Raw genomic sequence first — 20,201 nt, 5'->3', positions numbered from 1 at the left:
GGGTCAGCTGTCCTGGCTGTGCCCCCTCCCAGCTTCTTGTGCACCTCCAGCCTTCTCAGTCGGTAGAGCATGGGGAACTAAAAAGTCCTTGACTAGTGTAAGCATTACCTAGCAACAACTAAAACATCGGTGTGTTATCAACATTGTTCTCATCCTAAATCCAAACCACAGCACTGTACCAGCTACTAGGAAGGATATTAACTCTATCCCTGCTGAAACCAGGACACTGGCACTTTTATTTGTTTACATACTATGATTCAACAAATAACTCTTTAATCAGAACTTCACATTCAAATGGGCAGTTGAAATCTCTGCTTCTGAAGAATGAGTAATCTAATATTAGTGATTCTTTGCCTTCCCAAAAGTTGTAGGCACACTGCAACGGTTCATTTTTGGATTCTCAATTTTGCTGTTTCATTATTTGCTTTTTCCCATCAAACCGAGACCCTTATTGAATTCTCTCAGGGCTTTTCGGACTCCAGTCCCTCCTTTATATTGCCTATAAGTACTGACAGCAAAGGCTAAATCCATGGTAAAATCAGCTGGGTTGGTTGGAAATCAGGTAGGTAACAACCAAACACTGTCCTTACCATAATCATTCCATATAGCTCTGCAGCTCTCAAATGACTGACATATGTAACTTCATTTCTGGGCCTCAGCACCTCTCTCATAGCCCTACAGCTCATCCACAGAAGGGCAGCTATCCTTTTTTCTTTTTTTAAAAAGCAGCTCCACCTTTTTTTTAAAAAGCTTCACCATTGACCTAAAATCAGCTTCCCACTCCTGTCTTCCCTGTAGTCCATGTCCTCATTCATGCCAGAGTAACAGGGTTTTTTTCCTCATATTTGCTGTCACTGCTTCCATTTCTTCATTTCATCCTACACTTCTTTATTGCTGTTATAGTTGTCCTTTTATCCTCTCTTCTAACTACAAATTGTCTCAAGCCAAAACCACAGACACATATGTGAGCAACTTCAAACCAATCCTGGGGTCCCTGAAGTCTTAATCCAGATCCAATTTTTGCAGCTTGAGCCATCTCTAATCCCTAATTGCTCCTGTCATCTCTTTCTCAGAGCCCTGGCTGTAAGCCACAATGTTTTACGCTGCCTTCTGTGCTTGGAAATAAAGTTACAATGCCCTCCTGTCTCTTCAGTCTTAAAAACATATTTATTTTCTGAATGCTTCCTTCCACTGACTTTTTTGCCGAAAATTTTGTATATGAGCTGTTGTCAGCATTTTGGCTACAGAGCACACTAACACTCATGACATGTAGCAAAAGCCACAAGCAGCATGCTGCCTTGTGGTCACTCCCCCGAAGAGAGGACACCTACGTTTTTGTATATGGTCCAAGGACTTGGATTTGCAAAGCTTTTTTGCTAATTAGCATTTCTTGTAAAATATATAAACAGTCCTCAGCATAGGAATTAAAAACCTGTGTGAGAATCCAAACCACAAAGCTATAAGGACATATAACTCATGATGTTCTCTTTTTAGTGTACTGAGATTGCACACAGCCACAGCTTCAGAAAATGGAGCAGCCACTGAAACCCAGAATGGCCTAATGTTTTGGGCTCCCTGCTAGGAGGTGGGAAAACAGTTTTTCTATGTGCCTCAAGAAAGACAGAAAACTGAAAACAGGGCTTCAGTATTTTGTGTTGGTATTCTGGTCACCGAGCTGGTGATATAACAGTAATATCAGCAATAAATTCCCTCTCTGGGTTATAAAGGAAAGCACTGAGAAGCATCGCATATTATGTAGAAGGCAATGCCATATGCCTGTGCTAAACATCCTTTGAAAATATCTGTTGGACTTTCAAGATCACTACTTTTGTACTCGTCCTCATATAGACTGCTGCAGTAATTTCCAAAGATCTACAGTTTTCTGCAGTGAAAATACAGTTTTGCATGTGAAATTTCCACTGATCTTAATATACTTTCTAACTGCAGATAAAAGAAAGAATTTCTAGTTAATTCAGTCAACTTTTGCCTAGAAATGAGATAAAAGACTTTCATCACAACATTAAAATCATTACATTGTGGTTTTTTTTCAATTTCATTTTGATGATTACCTTTTCCTCAGGACTTTAATTGTGACTTGTGTAGAAGAAGGCGACATTACAGTAGTTTGCAGGAGATCTCCTACCCAACTATTTTATAAAGCTTCGACCAGACTGTAGATACTGAAAGCTGCACGCACTGTAAGCTTACGTGACCAACAAAGCCAGATGTGAATCCTCAGAACACTGACACATTAGCTCAGGAAATACCAAAGGATAAAGGTTTATAAAAGTTGCATTTGTGAAACAGTCAGCTGTAACTTAGGAATATTTTTTTTTTTAATAAAAGACTTCTAACGGGGGAAAAGAACAGATCTAGTATGCTACATGTGATTCATATATTATCTAATAATTAGAGAAATGTAGGAAGCACAGTTTAGTTTAAAAAAAAAACCAAAACAAACAAACAAAAAAGACCCAAAAATCAGAAGCCAAAAATCCAAAACAACAACAATGCCTAACTTAATGAATTAACTAAAAAATTGGAAAGGCAATTCAGTTATAGAGCTAAGCAAGACAGTGTTCACAATGGGGAAAGCCTGAACTGTCCCCATTATCAAAGATTATCAATAACTGTAGATACAATTACATGAGTTAGTACTGTAGTTCACAGGCAAGACTTTCGACATGGGTGTGACTTAATGGGTGCCTGACACAAAACAAGCAGTAGTCCTGTTATGTTTCTTCTGTCTCCGGAGAACCTGATTACAGACATTGCCCAAAGTAGCAAATTAAACTCACTTTTTTTACAGTGGAATAATTTTGCTAATTTTAACTACCTTATACTGGATTTACAATGACATACAATAGTGCAGAATAAGTTCAATTGCTCCACATCAGGAAGTACATTAAGAGTATTCCTGCTCAACCTTTGGATTTCAAACAATTCACTAATTGATAAAGAGTGACTGACACTCCAAGACTTTACACTGGCCTAAGCCAATAACAAGCAAGGAGAGAAAATTCTGACCTATTGGTGGTGGAAGCAGAAAACATGGCATAATTTGGTTTGGTAAGAATTCCAAGTGAAGATGGAGAATCCCATGCCTCCCCCTTTAGGTAGCAGCTGCTCACACATAAAGGTTCCTGCCAGAGCCATTCCCTCTTCTTTCCCCCCCTCCCAGTATTTATACATGTGCTGACATTATAGGAAAAATACAGGATTACATTATGGAAACAGACTTTTTGTAAGACCCACTACCGTCTCTATTTTATCTGGATTTTGGGTACCCCACTAATGGTTTATCTTGGTTTATATAACTGCAACAACAACCACAAAATACAAAGAACTCAAAAAATTAAACAGTCATTAAAAAACACTCCTTTTATGCTTATTATTATTTTTCTCTTTTTTTTGTGCTTTTTTGAATTCTCACGTAAATCTGGTTCCAGGTAAGCTTTATTGTTCTTTTTAATAGAATCTATTCTCTTCTTCTATCCTCCTCCCAAGAAACCCAAATTGGTCTTATAATGACATAAGCCTACTGAAGAGACACTTAGATCTAGATGAAAAGCAGAGTGTCTGGTTTCGAGGATTTTTTTTTTTTAACACTTAATTTTGGTCAAAATTGAAGCACAACAACAAAGGAAATTGTAGTTTCCAAAACTGCAGATCTAAGAGAAACTGACTTTCTCATGAGCTAACATGACATTGAGTTTCACTGACCAGTTTTAGAAGGTTTCATTTGCCTCTACTTCACGGAAAAGCCAAAAATACTGTTTTCCTTTTTCTGCCTGTATTCCTGGGGGCTCTGCCATAGGGCTGGGGCACATGAAGCTGACAGGCTTCTACAGTATGGATTCAGTTAAAGTCATGCCTTGTTTTCAGAAATTTCCTTTATTCCCAAGATGTTATAAGCAAAGTATTTTGAGTAAAGAGAATAAAAATATCTGCCTAGGTATTACGAGGCTGCCTTTAATATCATGCTTGTACATTGATTATTTCACATGTTGTGAGTTCGCTAAGGGTAAAAAATTGGACCCCAAATCTGCCAATGAGAAGTATGGGAGATAAAAGAGGAGACTATCACCTGTACATCCTACAAGCTGTGAATGACACAAGGAATTTCAGGGATGCAAATCTTGGTTTCCTGATTAAAACATGTCCCAACAAAACTTAATTCTACCACTTGCCTCAGCCCCAGCATTACCATAGAAGTCTAGAAAAATTACTTTGCCCAAGTTTTCAAGGGAGGTCCAATAGTTGTACCTTCCTCATTGTCCCTGTACTGTTCATTTAAGACATCTAATTGTCAGTAGAACAGAGCTGTCAGAGCTACCACCAAAGTTAGGAGGATCTGGGCTTTGAAGATAGAACACGCCACAGAATTCTGAAAAATTCTAAAAATTCTGAACTAAAGCATCTCAAAGTGGGCATCCAATATTTGTATACCTTAATGATACTTTGATTCAATTCCCTATCTGTAAAGCAAGGATAACCAAAGCCACCATCTTGTATTTGACAGATAAAATAAATTAATTGCCTGTGGAGTGCTTTGACACTGGAGTGCTGAATATCACAGAGAAACCCATAAGGAAATTAATAATTCTGTCTTCAGCACAAGGCTGAATAGTGTGCAGGAACCGAGTCCTAGAACCGCACAATGTGCAAGAGGAAAACAAAGCAATGAACAGTTGTTGACAGAGAGAGCACTGAGTAGGGAAAGTTTGCATGCACCTACTCCCAAACTGTAATGCAGATGCCCAGCATGGCCAAACTAATACTGTACATGAGATCTTCATTATGATGTTGCCTCACTTTTTTAGTTCTTGATCTTCCTACATTTTAATGTAATTTCCTGTACGTAAGATATTCCAGTGCTAAGTAGCACACAACTCTTTTATTTCCTGTCCAGATTAAATATAATGTTTTTATAGGAGATCCTCTTTGAAAGCTATGTTTTAAAAGTCAGTGAAGTGCAATGAATGAACTAGCTGTGGTCCTATATTGCTTGAACTATCTGTGTCCAGATTTTGGAAAGGAAAAGGAAGTAATAAATTTTGCTTGAACTCACCACACGTTTTAATTGCACAGAACTCCCAGGGGGTGTTAGGGTCAAGAGTGTAGCACCACGGTCTCAGCTTGCCATCAGGGTTGCGGCAGTAATTATCATCAAAGCCCTTGTCAGGATATCTGCAAACCACAGTGAGAAACGTGTCAGGGAAGTCTTCCTGGCAACACTGCACAAACTTGTACAAGGTACTTAAAGGACAGTCTTCAGCAGAGGCAAACAAGAACCAGTTACCGTTAACCTTGGGTCTGATCCTGTGAGATGGATGCAGATACTCTTTTAACACTATTAGAAAGTTAATAACAAAAAATGTCTTTCCAAATATGCAGCAGAATCAGACCTCCACTGAGGGGATTCCCTGCTGTGCTAATGCACAGGATACCGGATGGGGTAACTGCTAATTGCTAAACTCTTGCTCTTGTGTCTGTCAACTGATGACCAGACTCTAAAGCCACTCGTTTTTTTAAAACAGCCCAATTAAGTGTGGATTATATAAACACTGCCTGGCATGCCGGACTCATTAAGAAAACAGGTTCTTCAGTGCAACAGCCCTGGGTTCAAACTGGAAGCTATTTTGAATAGCTATGTTACTAATGATAGCTCCATTTTTGTAACAGAGCTCATTCTAGGTCATGCCCTCATTTCAAGCATCGGGGAAAAAAAGGAGAAAAATAAGGAATTAACTTCCGTCTCGCTTTATCTCATTAAGATTTGAAACTATTGTGCCATTTAATTGTTTCCACGTTCCTACTGTCATCATTCAATGATCAGGCAGATATTCAAGATAAGGAGGATCTTTTTGTATAAATGTGCTATATTAACATCTATAAACTTAAAGAGAAGGAGATAAATGCATACTTTTTTTTCTCCAGTGAATACAAATTGTCTTGGTTTTCCAGTTTTATTGAAACATGTTTGTAAAAGAAACAAAAAGTAGATTTGTCCCTGAAGGAAACATGAAAAGCATGCAAGAGAACAATAAAGTTAACTACCTGGGAACTTGAACCCATTTACAACTGCAAGCAGATGTGTTTCACACAAGCAGAGGAAAATATGATTTACAAGCTTGTGTTTTTGCTAGGATGCTTTTTCTGTCAAACAATCATCCTAATTTTGACTCACGAATTTGCAACTTGATCTCCCATTCCTTGGGAAAAATCAGGTTCCTTCATCTATACAAGGGACAGGGACAGGATTTAAGTAGAACTAAAAAAACAAAACAAAACAAAACAAAAACAACCAACCACCAAAACCACCAAGGAGAAACCTCACAAAACTGAGAATTCAAGGGCAGTCAAGAATGTGGTAGTTTCAGATCTAACAGCAGTACCTTGTTTTGTGCTTGATAGAAGACAAACTGTAAAGGAACAAATTGTGTCCAAGGATTTCACAAGAAAACAGTTAATGGGCTAATAATATAACAGAAAATGAGGTGGCTTTGGCCACCCAGTAGGTGCAGCGATGAGCTTTGATGCTGGCAGCACATGCTGCATGTCATGTAGCAATGGAGAGTCCGTGGCACTACCCAGGAACCAAGGAGAGTCCAGGAATGGCAAGGTATCTGCAGTCATAGCTCCCAAAACCCATTCAAAACAACTGGGGATGTAAAGAATCCACTCTCTAGAAGGCACGTGGATGCTCTGTCCTTCCTAATATTATATGATATGTTCCCACAGTATGTCAAAAATGTGTTATTTACCAACTAAAACTTAAGTAGAGATGTAACAGTTCTTCCAGGATCAAGCTTTGAGTGTCTTTGTGGGATGGAGTAGTGCCCGTGAACTGTATCTTTCCACCTACTGTATCTATGTGACCTTTTCTAGAGCAACAACAGCCTTCCCAGTCACTGGTTCTTCCCACAATATTCAGGCATGCTTCTGCCTTCCTTCATATCCAGCAAGCCACAGTTCCTCAGTTCCTATAGAAAAGGTCAACTAACCTTTAAGACACAAATATTAGGGATAAGATAAACAACAGGGCCTCAAACTGTTCCACACAATTCAACAGTGGGGCTGTGGAGGATTCCCTGAGAGCTCGTCCCTTTGCTTTGCACACTCCTCCTTTCCCAGTACACTTGGGCACAGACCTCTTGCTTAGACCCAACAAAGAGACTGAGGTTTCCAAGATCTTTCAGAACCCTACTTTTTTTTTTCTTCCCCTTGAACGTGCAGTAGCTGTATTTCACTGCTGAAACTGAAATGAAGCATTAAGATACACATCTGGTGTCAAAATCAAGACTTTCTCAGTTTCTAGGGGGGGAAAAAAGACTGTTAGACAAAGAGATAACATTTATTCTCTTTAAAGAGACAGATGCTGATCTCTAGGTCTGCTGGAGCTAAACTGAAACTTATTGTCTAAAATTCTTCATCAATATTTCTTTTCCCCTTCTTATTGTTTTAAAAGACATGCAGGACTGGAAACTTGATTTTGTATAAAGTAAATTTTCATACAAGAGATATAAACCAGAGTATTTTAATAAAAGGATACCTGCAGTTATTCAGCTCTTATACTACTCTTCAACCCTACTTTCCTCCATGCAATAAGTACCTATTTTCACAGCATATTTGATTTTGAGCAGAAAGTATGAGCAGAAGAGGAGAAAACTGTTGCATCTCTACATTGCTCTATGCCTATCTAAGTCATTATCCTTAATGGTCTTCCTTCCATACTGAGGCATAACCCTGCCCATGAGGAGTACACGAGAGAACTGGAGCTTCAGAATAAAATTCTGCATCCACTAATAGCTAAAAATGGGTCGTGCAGGAGCTGTTTGTGGGGATTCCTACTGTTAGCTTCAATCACATCTAAGTAAACAGGTATTATCAATTCTCTTCAGTAACTGACCTCTAAAGGGAATAAATGTGGAACAATTCATTGAGGTGACAAAAAAGAAAAGTGAGATGTATTCACCCAGAGCTGAAAGCATTGTCCAACAGCAGGTAGACTGGAGCATTTGAAAAAAATTACTAGTTTTACCTCTCTTTCTTTGTCATTGCAACTGATGAATCCATAAATGAAAGTAAGTTTAAATCTGTCCAGCTAGTCCTTCCTGGTTTCCAGGTTATTCACATTACCCCTAGATGATATAGTATAAGCCTCTCTAGAGACTGCTGTATTTTAATGGATCGTTTGTTCCAAACCTCCTCTTTTATTTTCAACTTAAATAACTATTAAAAAAACCCAAACAAACCAAAGCCCACAACATTTTTAAAAGCTAGTATAATCAAAGTATAATTGTCACTACCTTTAGTGACCATTCCATGAAGTTAATTAACATAAGGGTATTAGAAATGCACTGGACCCCAGTTACTCTTCTGAAAGCACATACAGATCAGTTCAATCTGGATGGGTCGTTTTTCGATAAAAAAGCATTTTTATTACAGTCTGAAAACTCTCACGAAGACATTTTCTGAAGGAAATCTTTTTTTGAGGAAGGCTATCTTTCATGAGACTGCAGTTAGTCTGAAAAGTCATTTTGCAAACAATCCAAAATTAACGGAAAAAAGAAATTTCCTCCTGACAGTAAAATTATTATTGTTTGCACCCAGAAGTTCTATAAATGTTTCACTCCCAAGGAAAAAAATTCTTTCTGTGACTTATTCTAGAATGCACAGCAAGTGCATGGCAAAACTCAGAAACAGATTATCTTCAGTCCCAGTCTGCTAATACAAAATATTTACTGTAGCAGAACTATGGGAGAGCCTGCTATTATTCATGAAGCATATCGTCTGAGCCAAGAGGAAAACGAGGTTATATCACATAAACTCCAAAACTGCAGATCCTTAATGTTTTGCTGAATAATCAGGCTTTCTAAAATCTACCAGTACCCATATTTCTGAGTACAAAAATGATGCTTTATTTAGTGGAACGCTTCAACATATATAAAGATACTTTCAGTGGAAGGTCTCAATCTTTGTGAGTTTGTTGATTCTTGCAGTCTTCCTCTGGCAGTTTACGTTTATTCAACCGATGGAGTTAATCCAAAATCCAGAGTAAAACTAAAATGAAACTTTAGTCCAGTTTAAGAGAAACACAAAGGCCCTCCTGTGTGGCCTAAACCCCCACACAAAATCCTTCCAAAAGGGTGTATTATAGATGACCCTTTGCGGTCGGGTGAATTTTACACTCTAGGACAAACCCTAACGGGGATGCAATTTGTCTTGCTATTTCTGACTCATCTTTTGGCATTATGTACCTATGTCTAAACTAAAAAAAAAGAAAAAAAAGTCTAAAATATAAATCCATGTGCATAAAATGCTAAACAGAATGATGAACTCCTTTCCCAGGCTGAAAAAACACATGTAGTGGGCAAACATTTTGGTTAATCAAATTGGATACTAAAACCTGATTACAACAAAAGACCATCTACAGCTTTAAAGCTGTTCAATATTTCAAAAAAGGAGCATACTTTGACTTGACAAATTTGCAAGTTTATATTCACTAATTGCGTTAAGAACGCTAACAAAAATTTATGACTTTTAATCATTGTTTACTTTGTGATTACTTTAAGGTATTTTAAGCTGACTGAAGCTGCATAACAACATATACAGAAACATTCAGAGGTTAATTTTTTACTGTCAGCAGGGAGGAAATTTTGATCAATTAATGCAGCGCATGTACATCACTGCACTACATAGCCATGGGATGTAGGCACGACTGCGCAAAATAGCCTCTAGTCCCCATGCTGCATCTCCATTGTGATGGTAGCCAGTCTGCACACACCATGGGCCAGAAGCCCAAGCAACTAAAACTGGTGAACTCCATAAATTTCAGTTCAGCTAATGCTGATTTTGCCCAACTGGTTCCAAAATGTGTGTAATTTTCAAATTATAACCACATGGATTTGCCTGGGGGGGAGGAGAGGTTACCTCTCTGGACGAAATTTGTGCTTGTGTGGTCTCTGAAGATCCCAGCGCTGACACTCCTTGCCCGACTCGGTGTGATCCATTGGCCCTCTGTAACTCTCTCCGTTGCAGGTCATGCATTCAACTAGGAAAAAAAAATAGGTACTAGTCATTTATTATGCTGATGACTTGTAGCGCAAAAAAAAAATTAAAATAATTAAATCATATTCCTGTTGTTATAAATTAAAACCAACCTAAAGAGGTATAAAAAAGTGATATCTTTTAGTTAGGTTGGTATGGGAAATGTCCTTTGGAATTGAATTGTACTCTTTCTTAGATCTAATCCAGATGCTTAAATTTGGTATCACTTTATAGGACACTTATGGTTTCGAGGCAGGTAGGTGTGAGCTGCTAGAGGCATTCATGTTCCTAGCAGATTTTTAACCTTACTTATGGTTAGTAACAGAGAGAGACACATATGTAAGGAAGGAGTATTTTTTAGAGGTGATATTTTCTAATTAAGTAACATTCATTATTCTAAATTACTCTAAGTCATAGTATAATTACAGCACAAGTTTAAGTACAGAACAATGGCTGAATCACAATTTCAATGCAGTACAGTCTGTCTCTTTAAATTCCCAGCACTTTCAGCTACATATGATACCGTTTCTTTTCGATACTAATTCTTTTTGGCAGCTTAAACTATGGTACATTTTCAGCCCTGTTTTGGGAAGGTGCGGGGTGGAGGGAGAGTGGGCAAAAGCTACCAAAGGGATTTGAAATCACTGTCGAACAAAATATGCTTCATAATTTAGAATGAGAAATCTTAAAATATAAAATAAATTCACCATAATTAACTATAGACACATTTCTCAAGTGCCCCCTAATTAGAGTAATTGTAATGAAGGATCACTTAGTAAATACTAATTTATGCAATTATAGATCTCACTCTTCAGTCAAAACATCCGCTACCAAAGTCTTCATCCTGCAGTGAGCTCCAGGTCTGAAGCTCACTTAAATTGATCTTTAAATGTTAGCTTTTAATAGATTTTCAAGCTCCTTATAAATCATTCTCTTCCTCTCTCCCTTCCTCTCCCTTTTCTTCCCCCACCACTGCATAGCTATTGCACATGACACACTAACAGGAAAATTAAAGGCATCCTATCTTGAGAATTTAAATGGGTTGAGTGACTGGAACTGAACTGGCTGATTAGCAAGATACAAGAGCTTAGTTTAGAGGTTAACAGAACTTAAAAGTTAACAAATGCAATGGTGCACATGAAGTGTCTTTTGAATTCTGCGACTTGAAATTCGACTGGGACTGGATTTATAAAAAGTTTTACTTATTTACAGTATTCATTTGAAAAACAAAATGCACGCTTAGATTGAGCTTTTGTCCTGTAATTCAGTATCTATATTTTCATCAAAAAGAAGAAGAAAAGTTGATTTTACAATGGAATGGCACTAGGTGATTTTATCACATAGTAATACTGAAATTGTTAATGGACTCACTATGGACTAGACAAGTGAAAAAAGGGTCACATTTGCGCAATCAGCACAACTTCATTGTTCCGGCTCCCCCATGACCTGAAAAAAAGCTGCTGAGCCTGAAATCTTGTTCAGGTTTTCCAGAGTACTGGAACATAACAAGATCTCCTCTTTCTCTAATAACTGCTTTTCTTGCTACACGAGTTATTCTTGCTGAGAAATCACCTATTCTTTCTCCAAAGTCCATGAGCAAGTGTCACTGCAACTATTGTTTCATTGTACCTGTTCTGTGTACCTGCTGTCAGCAGAGAAAAGGCAACTGTCCGCGTGAGCCGTGCTGGTTACCTTGTGAACAGAGGGGGATGTCGCAGACCTCATGGCGCGTCTCCGGACTGGTGGTGAAACACCACGGCCCTCCCTCTTCCCCTCGGGGGTTTCGACAGTAGTTTTCCCGCAGGTCTTTACCCCGATAGCTCGAAGGCAAAAAGCTAGTTTTAAAATGACAATCATTACAGTATAAGAGCATGCAAACTTTGGTGTTAATCATACTATTTTTTACAAACAGTTAGAAACAATCACATTTCTGCTTCCTTCTCCCTCCACCCTGCCTACACAAATGCACACACCCAGATATCTGTCCATACACAAATACACATCTTCAGTCAGGATTACTCAATCAATGGTCTAAATCTGGGACAATTTGTCTAGCCCACAGCTTGCTCTAGTAAGTTGTACTCCCGTCCCTTGGGCATCCGGGGCCAACTATCTGCTGCAGAGCCAGAGGCAGCAGCACACTCCCTGCCAGCCCTCGCTGCACTCTCCTTCACAAGGTTGTAACTACTCACACAAAGGTGGAAGGCCCTTGGACAAGGGGGAAAAATGTATTGGGTGCATAGGGGAAAATTTCATTGGGTCCATAGCCATGTCAGACCTGCCTTTCCTATGCATGTCGTGCACATATAGGAGACCCAGCTGGGCTTAGTGTGCACCTACTACATAAAGCCCACAAGCAGAGAAACCTCTTCCCATCCCCGGCCAGGCAGCAGCTAGAACTGTGCATCAGGTGCGTGTGAGCGTGACCGAGCGGTGTGACACACCGTGCTGAGAGGCTTTCACTGCCCGAAACCACGGACTGCTTTGCATTTTAGCATCAGAAATTTCCCCAGATCCCGCTTCAGCTGTCTTGCTTCATGTTCTGCCACAAGCCCCACTGTTGTCACCTTAGGGTCTGCTACTTATAGACCCACTCATCATTGCTATCATACAAATTAGGTCATTTAACAGTGACCTAGCTGACTTAAACTGTGCTCTCCCTTTCATTATATTTTCTGCTTTTGCTGTAAGGGGCTATTAAATAACAACACCCTTTAAGATTTTTCCCTTAGATTAGGGGTTCTCAGGCCAATTGCTAAGCACTTTGTTTTTCTTTAGTGATTTAATAGAAATGTGAGCTAATACTATATTTTTTGCCTAACACACATTTTCAGTATGAGATTTTGCTGCTTATGCTCAGTCCATCAAATATAAACTCTCCAGAGTCAAGGTTTTGTGTTCTTAGCTGTCTGTAAAATTATGTGTTTACCTCTAGAGAAACCCCCACATACACACTGACATATAGAGATATACGTAGGCGTGTATATATATATTTATACATAAAAGTATTACTCGTTATTCTTTCCCACAAACTAGGGAACCAGTAACCCTATAGTAAGCAGCCCAACCCCAAGGCTGGTTCTGTTCAATGCTGCTGCAAGAGCTCATGGCCACCCTTAGGCTGCACATTGCAGACAAACCCGGTGACACTTCACTGCCAGTTTCATTGCAGTGATGCTTAAACAGCAGCTAAATCTTTGTAGTTAAAAAACACATTAAATTCAGAGTATGCTCAATTCCATGAAGATTTTTTGTTGTTGATGTTAATTGAAAAGCTGGGCAAAATACCTAGGGGATCACACAAAACTTGTAATTCAACTTAATGAATTGATTTAATTTTTGAGCTTCCTAGATCTGTTCCACTTTTTTTTCTTCAGTATATTTAAATTCTGGTGGAAATATCACAAGCAAAGTGCACCTTTTATTCTGAAAATGCCCAATACTTTATTTTTGGGGGGGGGGTTGGTTTTTTGTTTTGTTTTGTTTTGTTTTGGTGTGGGCTTTTTAATCACCAAGGGAATTCAAATGTATCTATATTCTAGAGGAAAAAAAAAGGAATGAAATGTCATCTAACTTCTTTTAGATGACTGTAGACACTTGCAGCTTAGGAAACTAAACTAAGCACTTGGGACAGTGTTTATACACAGACACTGATTTAATTTATATACAAAAGCAGAATATAAATGTATGGTTCCTGCTGTCCTTGGCAAATTCTATGTAACAAATGAATAAATTAAAAATAATAAGAGAGGGAAAGAGAGAGAAACAAAAAGAAAATTCTGACATGTGACATTTTAATCAAGTTTTATTCCCATTAATGAAATCTTTGAACTAAATGAAGTGGAAAATACCTCTGTTAATTACACTGTGGTTCTAGTCAAAGCAATGTGGAATCATTATTTAAAAGTGCTTTTCTTACTTTTGGTGCTTGAAAAGAATAATTTTTATGTCATTACTGTTACCTATAAAATTGTTGCTTCTGTTTTTCCTCTGTAGTCTTGTAATATAAATCTCTCAAATTTTTTCTTAGCTAAAGACAGCCCTGGGCAAACTTTTCTGATGGGACATCGCAACCTGTGTATGTGTTAATGTAGTATGTCAGTGCATATTAGAAAATTTTATTTAATTTTCCTGCTGGAAAATCTTTCTGCTCAGAAATTATGGACATTAGAAAATATAGGGAAAAGGCATTTCAAATTACGTCAGATATGCTGTCAGAACATTAAAAAATGTCAAAATGAATAGCATTATAAACTCAAGATGGGTCAAATATACAGGTACTGAAGCAACATTCTTGAGGGAGGAAAAGGTGAGATGCAGTAAAGACCCATGCAGAAATGGAAGATAGAGCCACTCCTAAAACTGTGTGCTGATTTAGTTCAACTGTATTAGGTAAGGAAAAAAAGAAGAAAGCCAAAAACTAAAGCCAGTAAGAGTAATGGTAAAACCAGATTCAATCACAGCAAAAGTCATGGAAACTAGCTAAAAGCCTGTGAAGTACTGGTCTACTCTTTGACCATTTCTCTTTGAACCCTTTTTGCATCGGTTTTATCCATTTAGATAGAACACTCTTTTTAGTTCAACTGTATTAGGTAAGGAAAAAAAGAAGAAAGCCAAAAACTAAAGCCAGTAAGAGTAATGGTAAAACCAGATTCAATCACAGCAAAAGTCATGGAAACTAGCTAAAAGCCTGTGAAGTACTGGTCTACTCTTTGACCATTTCTCTTTGAACCCTTTTTGCATCGGTTTTATCCATTTAGATAGAACACTCTTAAGAGCAAAACAAAAATGTTAGTCTTGTAATCTGCACTAGGATGGAGACAAAAATAATGGGACCCTGATTTCAGCTGGGAGTCTCCAGGTTCTACTGGTATACAAATAAATAAAAATATAATTTGTTAAATCCAAGCACAAGTTTAAAGTCTGAAGTTATTTTAATTCTTTCTAGAAAGATAATGAAAAATCAGTAAAGTGCATTTCTCCCTTGCATATGAAAAAGGGATTTATTTTCCAATGGCACTTTGTGATAATCAGATGTTGAGAAAAACTGACCTAAAAATCTAAGCCTTTCACACTAATAAGTTCCAAACACACCACTACTGTCTGCTTCTTCCCATCTCCCTCATGTCTCTGATGATGAAATCATATTTTCTGATGTTGAAAAACAAAATTAGCATGCAGCCGCCTCATTTATCCAGTGACCTTTTAAGAATTAAACTTATTGCACAAGGCAGGAGAAAAGTCATTCTCATAAAATACATCATAGAAGAGTGGCTGGCCAAATGCATTAGATAAAGCTGTGTATGCTGTATATTAAAATGCAATTTAGTGATAATATATACTATCCAGACACTTTTTTCTTTAATTATATAAAGTCATATGTATATTATATAGAACGAATGCTCATTTTTGCTTAAGCTGTAATTATTGAGAATTCTTTCATTTCTAGAAGATGAAGATTCTATACTTCAAGGTGTTGAGTCTCAAGAGGTCATTGCTGTGGGAGCTGATGGTATTTATCATACATTCACAAGTAAGAGCGGGTCTGGTCCCACACTGAAAATCAGGCACACTACCATCTATATTATAAGCAGCCAAGTCCAGTCAAGTCCAAGCCTGAGGCTCAGCTTTGTAACACATCGTAAGAGGAGAGAACCCAAGTATCCTTTGCCTTTTAATGTTGTTCCAAGATACCATCTTGCACACTGGATAGATTTGGTCAGGACAGGACTGAGCAGTGCAAAGCCCAGTTCCTCACTAGCAATCTCCAGCTTGGCTCCTCCTAAACAAAGTGCTGATGCTGGGAGTCCAGAGCAAAAGGCAGCAAGGTGGATAGGAAGCTTATGGATGAGAGGACACTTTGGTTTTGGCTCTTAAGGGTTTATTATTTACATGGCTAAAGCCAACACAAAAAGGTTCAAAGAGAAATGGTCAAAGAGTAGACCAGTACTTCACAGTCCTTTTGCTAGTTTCCAGCAACATTTGTTGTGGTTGAATCTGTTTTTACCATTACTCTTACTGGCTTCAGTTTTTGGATTTCTTCTCTTTTTCCTTAGCTAGTACAGCTGAACTAAGTCTACTCTCAAGGCATAGATATGGCCTCAGTTCCTCATTATATCAGGTCTTAAACTCACAAGTTAAGTCCCATACCTGCTGCATCAGTCTTTAGTTATTGCTCGTATGATCTGAAGGAAAGGATTTCAATAATTTGTTCAGTCCTTTCCATGTATTTGTTGTCTGGTCTAAGTGCTTTATAGAGTTTAACATATTCTACAAATAATAATTAATAGTAACCATGCAGAATATAGTAACAATAATTAGATACTGATCAAATAGGTGGGCTAATATCCCTAGTATCCCTCACTTCCTAATAATGTATTTTTTTAAATTATCCATTTCCTGGGAGACTATTAAGAAACAGAGATAAACTTCCAGACCCCAGGCTGAAGTTATGCAGATATTTTGTTTCTGCCAGTAGCTAAGAGATCAAAAGGATATAAACAGCTAAAAAAACTGACACAGGAAAGGAAGGGATCCAGACACACAGGCTGGCATTAGGAGAGACCTCTTTGGAGAAAGCCCAAGAAGGTAAGGATTTTCTGGGATCTGGAGAACAGCATCTCTTGGGGAAAGGCAAGAATACACCTAAGAGATTTTGTTGTCTAAGGTCAGTTTTCTCATAAATTCTTTGTCTGCTAATAAGTCAAACCATGCTTTATGGAAGCTGTCTGAGCACTATTCCCATTGTCTCTGCTCCTGAACTCTTACCTGTGCTCATGGGGGATCATTGAATTCCAGGCTTGACATTGAATACCACTTTTGGTAACAGATATCGTTCCTTTGTAGTCTGCTCCTTTCCCAATGATACAATTCCTGACATAGTCTATTGAAAGAAAAGAGAAGAAAATTAGGGGTTTGGTTAATGTATTTAAAATCAAAGCTTATCATCAGTTTTCAAATAAAAATAATATATTTTTGATAGCCTTTAAATACTTAATTATTCAAAATACTGTTTAATTGTCCGCATACGTTCTTGTCTCTTTTTTTTTCAAAATATTGATCATTAACTTCCCAAAGAAAGCTACTGAAAATGTTTCCAAAGTGTTTGACTGACCAAAAGTCCATGTCTGAGGACTTAAGTCCCCCATTCATTAATGAGGTAAATAAAAGCAATATTAAGTCAATAACAGTAATTCATACAACTGAGCTTTTAAGTAGTAAACTGAAGTAGTGCTTCAGACTAGTACATATGATGGTAGGCAAATATGTAGGCTGGAAAATTGAGCAAGAGAAAGTATGTAGACAAACTTGCATGACAGCAAACCCAGGATATTTGTAAGTAAAACCATAGGATGTAGCTTTCAGAATGCATAAAACCATCCCATGCCCAGAATGCTCCTACAGCCAAAAAGTCACTGACTGACTTCAGCTTTTTTCCCTTCCATAGCTGGAAAAACAAAATCAGTAAATAAATCAGTTACCCTTCTTTTCATACAGATCAAACGCATGGTCTTGCTTCTTTCTCACACCATTTGTCAAGCTGTTGAAGGATAACCAATGGCATCGTTTTGTAACTCTGTCATAAGCAAAGGCCCTGCAAAGAAAATCTGGATGAGAAAAAAATCTCTGTGTGGTTTTTAATAATGACACATGGCCTGCCAAGGAGCATGCAATGACATCGGATTTATTTTTACTGGGAAAGTCAGAGAAACAGCCCAAATTACTATTTAAACCCACAACTGTGCTGACAAGAACAAAGAAACAAAGAAATTAAATTGATGTGACCATTACATTAAATACCAGCTTGGTTGTTCACACTAATCTAAGAGTTCCCTTGTCATTTAAGATCTTTATTTTAAAAGTGAGATAAATGTGACTGAGACAGCGTTTGTGTCTCCAGTTGTGCTGCTTTCTGGGGAATAAAAAAGAAGACTCTAAAACATCTTTTCTCTGCTTACAATATGCCTCTGAAATAGTTAAGTGTCTCACACTGGTGGCTTGAGGAAAATTCAAGCACAAGGAGTCTGTTTCTTGACTAGAACAACAGAGCTGTTTAAAAACAAGATTATTTTTATTTTTATGAATAATCTAAACTGTGATAGTGTACCTACAGCTTGTCCTTGCTTTGCTTTTGTTTTCTTTTTTTCTCTTATTTTTAACTACTTTCAAGGTCAGAGTACAATGTGTGCTGAATTGAGTGGATTTTGGGGGGGCAAGACAGACAAACAGAAAACAGAAGAGTAAAAACACTTTTTTCAATATTTTAAATGAAATGTGCAGACCTTTTTCTCCTAACATCATTTTGAAAGGAAATTCCTTAAGTGTAGGTAAAATATATTAAATTTGACTGCCTGAGTGGGGGCAACAGTTATTCCAATAAGACAAAAAAAACCCAAAACAAAAACAAAAACAAACCACTGAAAATTCTTTTTTCCCTTAAGTTCTCATTAGAACCAAATAAAAAAATCACTGACATGATACTATTGTCTCTAGACCACCACAAAGTCTACATTTCTGTCAGTCATCCCAAACCTTCTGAGATATTTTATTCCGACCTGAGAAGGCATTTTAACACTACTTGACCATATCCAAAAGACACACAGATTTCCTACACTTCATCCATACTTTGGCTGTGCCATATTCCTGAGCACTACATCCCCCAAATCAAAGCTCTTTGATCTTCATTTAATTCCCCTCGCCATACAAGTTTTTCTGTGTGAGATCTTGCTGGCTTCAGTTAAAAATATTACAAGATCCTATCCAACCTCCCCACTCTTCTCTCTTTCAAACATCCTCTTCATTATCGTTTCCATCACCAAACAGATTTTTCATCCAACTGCTCTCTCTACTCTGTTGACTCCAAATGTTTCCAACCTGCTAACCTTCATCCTTCTGCCCTTGTTCAGCCTTCTGTTCTCTCCTGGCTGGTTCTCAAATATGAGCGTATCCAAATGCCTCTAACTCCATCTTCACAAAAATACCCTTGACCTTTCTTGACTTTCCAATTACATTCTCCTTTCCCCTCCTCCCTCCTAAAGTGGTAATGCAGAATGCACTGTTTACAAACATTTCTTTCAGTTTTTGCCTTTCAGTTGCCTTTTGGTTTCTTTCCAGTTTGGCTTCAGCCACTTCTGCACATAAAAGTTTCTAACAATCTTTTCTTGGACCCAAATCTGGAGGGGTTTTACACTTCCAAAGTCAACATATTTAAGCAAATTCTTGGACTTTCTTCACTGATACTGCCGATCACAACATTTTTTATTGTTGTTATTTGTACTGAGATAGTCAGTAGATTTTCTGATCAGATACTGGAATCCTGTGGTCTATGCTGGAATCCCTTTCTATGTAAATACAAAGACACTCTAGAAATTAAGCAGATAACAAAGGATAAGACAGGCACAGCTTTGTAGGTAAAGAAGTGACATGTCTGCAAAAGTCGTCTGCATAGCCAATAAAATAGTAACTATATTATCTTTTTCTCATCCATAAGAAATATAGTGGGAAATGCTGCAAGGCTGACTGCAGGAAAACCATGGGAGTAATGGACTGCAAATGGAGGTGAAACGAAGGAATAAGAACAGGTTAGCAGCAGGTTGGTAAAGCTGATAGGGAAGGCAGAAATGCACAGGGAGTTATGAAGTCAAAAAGATGAGGTAAATGAATCTAAGGGGTATTTTGATGAGGGTTTTAGGAATAGTGTTATGAAGAAGAAGAGTTTAGATAAGGATCTTGTATCTCAGTTGGAAATGATCAAGATCTGTGCAAGCATGATAGCAAGGGAAAAGAGGAAAGGTCCATTCTGACATATATTAGCTCCAACAAAAAGATGCCAGAGTTAAAAACAGCAAGGATTAATGATTATCAAATATAATACTCACAATTTACTTGCAAGTGATACAGAAACTTATCATAAATAAATCAAAAGTTGTTTTTTGTTTGTTTGTTTTTTCCCCCAGAAAATAAGGAATGGCTGATCCTTTTTAAGTCTGTAGTGCCTGGAATCTGCTACTTTACCACTTTCTGGCAGAAAAGAAACCCAACGCTCTTCCTGCTTGTGTACCTCACAGGGCACAGACCCAGGGGTTGCAGCTCCCAGTGCTATTGTCACAATTATGTTACAAAGTATTTCTATTTTATTTGATCTTAAT

The 20,201-nt window shown here is 37.8% G+C and overlaps 1 protein-coding gene across 1 annotated transcript in view; it reads right to left on the bottom strand.

Moving 5' to 3' along the window:
• Positions 1-20,201, bottom strand: part of HGF (hepatocyte growth factor) — a 58,723-nt gene that overhangs the window by 24,147 nt on the left and 14,375 nt on the right. The window contains exons 3-7 of the mRNA XM_009285521.1: positions 17,535-17,647; positions 16,822-16,936; positions 11,746-11,888; positions 9,937-10,057; positions 5,072-5,190 (exon numbers count right to left, since the gene is read on the bottom strand). Of these exons, the coding sequence (XP_009283796.1) occupies positions 5,072-5,190; positions 9,937-10,057; positions 11,746-11,888; positions 16,822-16,936; positions 17,535-17,647 (611 nt within the window). The remainder of the gene's footprint in view (positions 1-5,071; positions 5,191-9,936; positions 10,058-11,745; positions 11,889-16,821; positions 16,937-17,534; positions 17,648-20,201) is intronic.

Source organism: Aptenodytes forsteri, unplaced genomic scaffold, assembly GCF_000699145.1.
Source record: "Aptenodytes forsteri isolate BGI_AS27 unplaced genomic scaffold, ASM69914v1 Scaffold87, whole genome shotgun sequence".
Taxonomy (NCBI): Eukaryota; Metazoa; Chordata; class Aves; order Sphenisciformes; family Spheniscidae; genus Aptenodytes; species Aptenodytes forsteri.
Note: the sequence above shows the minus strand (reverse complement) of the source record. Positions and strands in the feature narration are given on the sequence as shown.